Source organism: Pipra filicauda, unplaced genomic scaffold, assembly GCF_003945595.2.
Source record: "Pipra filicauda isolate LSUMZ 115617 unplaced genomic scaffold, ASM394559v2 scaffold1517_size10857_pilon, whole genome shotgun sequence".
Lineage (NCBI taxonomy): Eukaryota > Metazoa > Chordata > Aves > Passeriformes > Pipridae > Pipra > Pipra filicauda.
Genome location: NW_024104004.1, coordinates 1,567 through 10,857, shown reverse-complemented (window position 1 = coordinate 10,857; position 9,291 = coordinate 1,567). Strand labels below are relative to the sequence as shown.

The 9,291-nt window shown below is 37.6% G+C and overlaps 1 protein-coding gene across 1 annotated transcript; it reads left to right on the top strand.

Moving 5' to 3' along the window:
* Window positions 1-8: 8 nt before the first annotated feature.
* LOC113982147 (laminin subunit alpha-4-like) lies at window positions 9-8,991 on the top strand. The gene is made up of 7 exons (XM_039378957.1): window positions 9-222; window positions 1,056-1,211; window positions 2,208-2,367; window positions 3,326-3,456; window positions 5,838-5,931; window positions 6,909-7,028; window positions 8,525-8,991. Exons 1-7 carry the CDS (start codon window positions 76-78, stop codon window positions 8,668-8,670), a joined length of 954 nt encoding a protein of 317 aa, XP_039234891.1. The 5' UTR covers window positions 9-75; the 3' UTR covers window positions 8,671-8,991.
* The last annotated feature ends 300 nt before the right edge of the window (window positions 8,992-9,291 follow it).

The following is a 9,291-nucleotide window of genomic DNA, read 5'->3' as shown; positions in this document are numbered from 1 at the left end:
TTTATTTTTAATATTGGGTTTTTTTGTGCCAGAGCTCAGTTCTCTATCAGTCTGAAAACTCACTCATCTCATGGAATGATTTTCTACGTTTCGGATCAAAAAGAGACCAACTTCATGGCCCTTTTCGTTGCTCATGGCCGACTCATTTTTATGTTTAATGCTGGTCATCAGAAGATAAGGATTAAGAGCCAAGAGAAATACAATGATGGTCTGTGGCATGATGTAAGTAAAAGAAATCAATCATTATGATGGCATATCCTATCAAGGCTGCAGTAAAGACACTGCTAATGTGACAGCTCAGGGAGTTTGCATTCATGTATTCATAAATACACCTATATGTTGAGAAACTTCCACCAATATTTTTAAATCTTCCATGTTGCATTTTATCAAGTCATTAATTAAGGGCAGGAAAGTGAGTCAGTTATAAAAATCCAGGAAATCCCAACACTAACAGCTGAATAGAAGTGATAGAAACAAGCAGAACAGTAAGGCAATTAAGAGTTAAGTGAGCTAGGAAAGAAATAACTATGATAATTTTGTTCAGCAAATGTCTTTGAAATGCCTACAAGCACAGCTGTCTTGGGCTCCCTCTGTAGTCTATGAAAAAAAGACAATTTTAGGAGTCAGGGTGAATTTCCCTCTGTAGGTATCTCTCTTCACACTAACTACCGAGGAAGTCTACAGTTACTAAGCCACTGACTTGGGCATTTAAGTGTTTAAAGCAAGTTGGATGAATCCAGACCATAAAGCTAGTAAAGACTGTGAAAATGCCAACAGTGATAGGTAGCAACAAATCATGTAGACCTTGTCACACCTTGATTACCTCTGCCTTGTACATCAAAACATAAGAAAGTCAGCAGTTTTATTATCTAGCTTTCACATGAATGTGAAAAAAGAGGGTTGCCCAGCAAAGAATACTGGCAGTTAACAAAATGGGCTGGTAGAGTATCACTCACAAGCTTTTCTTCTCAAATATCTTATCTTCTCCCACTGCACAGGAGTGATCCCTTAACAAAGGAAAGTAATCTTCCACACTTTTTTTCTTCCCTTCCTAGGTGATATTTACTAGAGGCAAAAATATTGGTCACTTGATAATTGATGGTCTCCGAGTACTGGAAGAATCTTTTGGCGGCAATACTAATGCTTGGCAAGTCACTGCACCACTCTATATTGGAGGTGTAGCTCCCGGAAAAGCCGTAAAAAATATCCAGGTAAAGCAGACACCTGTTAAATCAGCCCATACCTCTATGTACAGCTAATACAAAAGCTGACTGTAGGGATGGGTTCAGCCGAAAGCATATTAAGATCTGAATCCTCGGCACACTGTGGAGCAAACACCTCAGTTCAAGTCTATAGCAAAGCTCCCACATGACTGGGCTGGTGGTAGCTCATCTAGGCTTCCACAGACTTGCAGCAGCAGCAACTGGAAAGCCAGTGGTTCAGAAGGAACAGAAAAATCTTAGTAACATCCAAGCTGAGATGACACAGGTAAAGTTACACAAGATCAATTTCACCCTGAAGTCTGACATGTAGGATGGGTTTCAAAGAGATTTGAATTTTCTTTTAGTATCTCTGTTTTAAGACAGTACCTAGAAGTCAGGATTCTGTCCTACAGCTTGGTACTGAAGTATGTGGAAAGGATTGTTAAAGCAAAAATGAACATAACAAAGTCTCATTCAAGGTAATCTTTAGAATTTTAATTAAGAACAGTTTCCAGAGAAGAGAAGCAGGAAAAGTGCTTTTTGTAGCCTCTCATGTCTCTCTTGCCTTCAAGTTAATTCCAGGTTGTGTTGTTTCTCAAAGAGTCCTTACTGAACTGTGAGAAACAAAACACAGCTAGAGCAAGGCAGTGTTATACATACCTCACAGCATCGAGGCAAGATAGGGGTCTGCTTTTTCAGTCTGCTTTTCCTATCTTGTTAGGAATGTTAAAGCAAAAATGAACATAACAAAGTTTACTTCAAGGCAATCTTCAGCGTTATGAGCCTAACAAGGGAAATTATTGTGGAATAATGTGGCTAAGACAAGTACACCAGTAAATGGTCACTCCTTACGTTTTTTAATTAATAAAACAACACGTAATTAAAATGAGCCAGACAATCACAGCCTTACAGCCTTAGCTTATAAACAAGTAAAAATAAGGACAGGAGAATTTATTTCCTTCCACAAGCAGTTTATCTACTAATCATGCTTTTTTTACCCCTCAGATTAATTCTGTCTACAGTTTCAGTGGCTGTCTCAGCAACTTACAGCTCAATGGAAGATCAATTACTTCAGCTTCGCAGACATTTAGTGTAACGCCTTGCTTTGAAGGCCCATCAGAAGCAGGAACATACTTTTCATCAGAAGGAGGATATGTCGTCCTTGGTAATACACTTCTAAACAAATGTATCCTATAATGAGATTGTGCTTCAGAATGGCATATTTCACTAAAGGATATAGTAATTTTTGAGGCTGGGAGCTGTAAGGATACAGATCATTATTGTGGTAAGCAGCTGATGTTGACAGGTCCCAATGTCACCGTGAAACTTAACATAAACACATCTGTGTGTATGTATTTCAAATAATTAGAATAATTTCACAAGGGAACTGGTTATAATATGGTAAAAATTAACGTAGAAGTCAATGTTGCTAAGACAAGTACACCAGCAAATGGGCACCCCTTAAGTTTTTTAATTAATAAAACAACACGTAATTAAAAAATCCTACAGAAATTCTTTCTGCATGTTTAATGCAGAACAGCATGAAAGAACACATGTTTTTGTCATTTAGTCCTGCTGTGTTTCAGGAAGTGTTTTATAAGGGTGATTTGGTCACATAGGCTCTGATCTAAACAAGAAAGGAAACTGCATAACCCAATTCATTGGCAACACCGAGAATCAGACAGTATTTCTCATTTGCTCCCTGGCCTGCCACCAGATTGAAAAAGGGAGTTTCTCCTTCTGAATCATCAAAGCTCAAGTGGATTCCCACTCACTCAATAATGACTGCTGAATGTCTAGCAAATTACATAGTAAGAAACTGCCAAAAAATACAGATAATTTACTTCCTGTTGTCCATTTCATTTCTAAGAAATTTTTAAACAAAATACATTTTTTAAATAATGAGAAAAAATAAATAAACCTTCATTAGTATTCCAAGTAAACACAATCAAAACAAAACTTGAAATGGGTCATTGACAGCACACCAGGCTATCTCATGTTTCAATAGTTTTAAGGACAAATAAATTCTACTCTGGGTTTGATTTTCTATTTTGACTTTGAATAAATGCCCAATTTCATCACTAACTCAGCACAAAAACAGTGTTATTCTTTTTACTTCACAGATGAATCCTTCAGTTTAGGTCTGAAATTTGAAGTTGTTTTTGAAATACGTCCTCGAAGCAGCTCAGGAATTCTACTGCATGGTCACAGTGTGAATGGAGAGTACTTGAATATGCACATGAGAAATGGACAGGTATAATGAAGGTCATATTTCCTCCACTGCTTTGACTGATTTCTCTTCCACCTACTTGGGCTTTGCTACGTGCAATTCTGTCTTACAAATTTGCCATTAATTGATTCTTATTTCTCTCCTAAATATGATAACTGCTTAGATTAGGCAATCCAGACTTTTATTTTAAAATACAAAAGATAACATCTAGGACAAGATCAGATCACTTTACTGGCACAAACTATAAATATTTCATGAGCAGTTGAAAAGAAGCAAAAGCACTGACTCTTTGGTGCTGTTCTTTCACCTACACATTAAAAATGTCGCAAGTAAGGTAACTGCTGATGAATTTTAATTTCTTGTTTGTTAAAAGAGAAGTCTGAGTTGCACTCAGTCTCTTCTTCCTTTAACATATATGTGTGTGATGGGGAGAGAAATGCAACACCTGAGGAAACATGCTGTCACCTCTCTTACAAGAGCAGGAACCTACAGCAGAGTGACTGAGTGGACAGTTGAACATGGTGAAAGCAGGTGTCTAATACAGGTGACTAAGTGAGCTATTATTCAGAGAACCTATTTTTCTATATTGGTTATCAATGGAACAACGGGTCTTTCAGTTAGGCACCTAACTTTTGACAGCTAACTAGGTAAGATAAAGGTTATCCTTACCCATGTAGCTAGCTCTTGGTGAACTAACAAATTGTAAAAGTACACTGCATTGCTGCATATCATGCCACACTTAAAGGCTGAATCTGTATACAACTGGTCCAGTCTAGTATTTCTTATGTAAAGTTCTAACTGGAGGTCTGGATGTCTAGAAACTTGTTTGGTTTTCCCAGCTGTATCAGTTGGTCTAACAAAAGATGCTGTCTCATTTACTGCTTCAAACCTCACCTCCTGTACAATGCATATGCAATTCATAAACAAAATTCACTGTGAAAAAGCAGCTCTTCCCTGCTTGTCACTGCAGCAGTCCAGTACATTCTTAGTAAGCATTTGTGTTTCTTTAGCATTAACTATCTGTTCCCTTTGAATGCATTATGAAAGACTTGCTTTGTGAAAACAGTTTTGCTGGACAAATAAGATCAGCAATTTTAATTCATTTTTTAAATGTACACATCTCTATCAGTACAGCTTGTCTGGGTGATTTATTAAGGAGTCACTTTCCCTCATGATTCTTTGTTTGCTTTAATCTATATATTTTGTTTGAGGGTGGATAAAAGAGAACATGAGGATCATTTCAATTGTGTTTGCTGGTGCCCCTCTGCAAAAAAAAAAATATTTAAAACTTCTTAGTTACAACTATATCAGAGACCCTCTAGAATTAAATAGAAGTTCTTTCCTTGAGAGAGACTATTTACAAGGGCCTGTAGTGGCAGGGCAAGTGGGAATGGCTTCAAACTGAAAGAGAGTAGGTTTAGATTAGATATTAGGAAGAAATTTTTTACTGTAGGTTGATGAGGCACTGGAACAGGTTGCCCAGTGAAATTGTGGATGCTCCATCCCTGCAAGTGTTCAAGGATAGGTTAGATAGGGCTACAAGCAACCTGATCCAGTGGAAGATGTCCCTGCCCATGGCAGGGGGGTTGGAACTAGATGACCTTTAAGGTTCCTTTCAACTGAAATCATCCTTTGATTCTGTTATTTTCAGTCCATACCGTGTCAGCATGATCAGGGGCAACTTCGATGTTTGAAAAGCCTGAGTGGCTGAACTCAGTCTGGAGTTCTCTGGCAGTCATCGCTGGGAATCTCATGTCCCTCAATAGGGGCACAACACTGCTCTGCTGCTGCTGTAACATTTCCAGGCAGAAAGATACTAATCCATTAGCTAAAGCAGAGGTGCAAAATTCAGAATTAGGTTCACTTTCTAGCTCTGCCAGAGATTTATCGGTAAACTTGAAAAAGTAACTTAAAAGTCATTCTGAAATTCACTACCTATTCCTTTCTCACATCTTTTCTGTTTGTTTATACTTGGGGTTTTCATTACTGTTTTCCTTATTAAGTGGCTAGAAAGATGCCAAAACATCATCTGATGTTTCTAAACACTAATTTACCATATAGGAAATTATAGAGTAGAGGTACTAGAAAATGAGTGAAATTAGCTGTTATTTTTAAATCTTTTTTTTTGAACTCTTCCTTGAGTTAAATTAGAAATGTCTCAGAACTATTGAATCTGAACAATAATTAAAAACAAAACCACACTAAACAAAACAAACAAACAAACAAAAATCCGCCTAAATTGTGGATTAAAAAAGGTACTTTATTTTGAAGAATTTAATGAAATCATGTTTTCCTTTCTCTTGGATACTTGACATATTTTGAGTGAGGAATACATCATTATTATAACTGAAGTTAAAAAGAGTAAAGGAGGGTGTTTACAGTGACAATTACATTATTTTCCCCAGGTTACTGTGAAATTGAATAATGGAATCAGGGATTTTTCAACTTCAGTGACACTGAAACAGAGTCTCTGTGATGGCAGGTGGCATCGAATTGCAGGTCAGTAAAATGCAATCATCCCCTAATTAAGGTGACAGAGCCCATCTCTCCCTCCCCAGATATCCAGCTCCATGGGCTAGAGCACTAGGAACGTGGTCGTATTTTCAGTTCTTCTTTTTCACCTGTCAAGACCCAAGTTTGTGTGAAAGATGCAGTCTTATTCATCCCTCAGATACAGAACTGTAGAGCCTTCTGGGAGGACAAGGAGAAGTTCCTGTGAAGATATGAAGAACAAGCAAAGATGGAAGCTCCTTATTCAAAAAACACAAAGCAGCCTAGCTGAAATGCTGGCAACCTTTCCTAAGTCACATACATGATGATATTCTTCCTTTCTCAATTAGAGGTTAAATAAGTTGGTAGAATGTAATAGGCACAAGTATATGCCGCCTTTAAAGGTCAAGACAGACCTGAGGAGCCTTTTGCTCACAATAGAGAGATGTTTACAGCCAGGATTTTGCCCCTATGCCAGAGAGTCATCCTTCTTTCCTGGATTTGAAAGTCAAAAAAGTACTTCTAAACCCCAGGTACTTTGAACCCCTTTACCTTCCTGTCTAGATGCTGACTTAGGATGTCTCCAGCTGTCACATCAAGAGATCTGAGTATGCACCCTTTCCCCGTGCATTCTGGTTCCCTTCTGAAGGAAACCCAGGCACACAAGCAAGGAGGAAACATCACTGCATTCCAATACATCCGCTATTGGGAATGATTTGGCAAACAATTTTCCTAAGCCACACACCATTGTATGCTCATATTTGACAGCCTAGACACAGCCACCAGCAATCAAGAGCCCCACTCAAAAGCACCCTTGCTCCCACTCTGTATTTTCCACTGGCCCTTCTGCCCACATGCTGTCACTGAGGGCTCACACTCAATCTAGCAAACACTAAATTAACTAATCAGATGAAACAGATAACTCCCTTCTGTCATAAAAAACTCATGTGCTACTTCTTATTGATCCCTGTTCCTTCTCCTTTCAGTTATTAGAGATGCTAATGTGGTGCAGCTGGATGTAGACTCTGAAGTCAACCATGTGGTAGGGCCACTAAATCCAAAGGCAATTGACCACAGGGAGCCAGTGTTTATTGGAGGTGTACCAGGTACGTTTTTCACAGCTTTGTGGTATGTTGTTCTCAGATTTCAACACTGTTTCCAGAGAAAGCATAAAGACTTAGTTTTCGTGTCAAAAAATAACAAAACATGTGAACAACTTGGTAAAATTCAAAGGCACAAGAGCAGATCAGAAATGTTCTGTCTCAAGTTCTCAAAGAAAAGAGAGTGCTGCTCCATTGAAATCAAAACATTCACAGCTGCTGGAGGGTCAGTAAGGACTAAGTAGAGAAGTCAGCCAGGTACAAAAAAAATCCTTCTTTTTCTATTTTACCTTCCACTATGGGTTTACTGTTCTTTTAAGAAACAATTTATTTATTTATGGGATTGGAAACTCGCTGTCACTGTCACTGGAGTCTCAAGGTTTAGTTGCTGGTAGGCTTCTTTCCTTATCTTCAAGCAATGGCATCTTTGAAAACAAGACAAAACAAGGAGATTCTTTTTCTGACTAGTTGTTTCTATTGCACAGATGTCTGCTCATGTGTATTGGTGACTCACAGACCATCTGTGTAGCGTGGGCCAAGATTACTACATTTACTTCCCTTATTCAACAGACAGAGCTACTCTGTTGGGGTTCATATACAAACTGTAATCAACACTACGTGATTCAATTTTTAAGTCAACTCCTGTACATTTCTCATTGAAAACATGCAGCATTATTTCTCTGTGCCTTGCATGTCAATCATGAAGCTCTAACTACAAAATTCATTATATTGCTTATCTTGGATTAGTGGCTTGAGTGTGTGGTGTTCACATCCATTCCACACTACCAGGAGGTAAAATGAGCCTAAGAGGAATAATAAAACCTATGCACAGATGCCTCTTCATCTTTAAATCCAAACTGGAATTTTATTAGGACAGAACTCTTCCCAGAGAGGTAATATAAAGGGGTAATTGCAAATGCTGTTCTGCTTCATAACGGAGCCTTCTATTTCTACATTAATTATAGCATACTAAGGTAATGCCATTCACTGGCTCTATAACACTATTATCACCCTGGTACAGAAAAATCTTACATAGAACTTCACAAAACCAAACAAGATATAATACTAAATAATACCATGCAAATCCCCAGATCTTTGTTTGCGAAGCCTAGCCATGATGATGTGATGATGATGACCATGCAAATACAGCAAATTAGATGCAAACTAACAAATCAGACACAGTAATGTAATGTATAATTACAAAAACAGACAAGGAGATTCATCTATTCTTACTTAAAAGAAAATGCAGTTGTCAAAAAATGCTGTTTTTCTCTCTGCTGACAATGTGGTATCAAGGCTTTACATAACTGTAGATAACTAACCATACTTACTCTAATGACCTCTACACTGACAGTAAGCCAGGTGTTTTAAAAGACCCACTGAAGATTCAGCAGAGCTGCAGTTAGTTGCAAATTTAAAAGATTCTGCCACCGAACTGATGATTTTGGTCATCGTGAGCTCTAAATCTTTATTTATTTAATTTTTTTATATGCTTCTTTCAGAGTCTCTGCTAACAACGAGCCTGACTACACGCAATTCCTTCATTGGCTGCATTCGTAACTTCATGATTGATGAAAAGCCAGTGAGTTTTAGTAAAGCAGCTTTGGTTAGTGGTGCTGTAAGCATTAATACCTGTCCAGCAGCCTGATAGCGCACTGCATTGATCATGTAAAGTTCCTTAGACCACAGAAAGAAAAATAGAACAAAAGTAACCATGTTCAGCAAGAGAAGAAGAATGAAAATATCACAACTACATCTACAGAAAGCAGCATGCTTAAGGGTCACGTCTAATATTTACATGCAAAGAAAAATCACTGAAGAATAAAGGGCTGTTGCTTCTGCACTTCTCTTACTATACCACAAGAGTGAGCTTTACCATTTCTTATAGTGTATGTGTGGCCAGTCTGTTACATGAAAATGTGGGATTATAAAAAAAATTAAAATTATATTAAATATGTTATTTTCAAGATAGATCTCTACATCATTTCACTCCATACTTTAGTCACCCTTTGTTTCACAGGAAAGCATCTGCTAATGCTCTTTAAAGAATAAAGCCAGATAATAGATTTACATCACAAATAACTGTTAAAAGATTTTACTGTATATTTTTAATTTTACATTCCTCAAATAAAATGGGGGGCAGAGAGTATACTAATTATGTAAGCTTACAAACAATGAAAAATTAAAATTTTTATTCCACTTCTAGACTTCATGGATATGTTCTAGCACAGAGTAAAGACAGGATGTATATCTTTTAACATAGATGCTT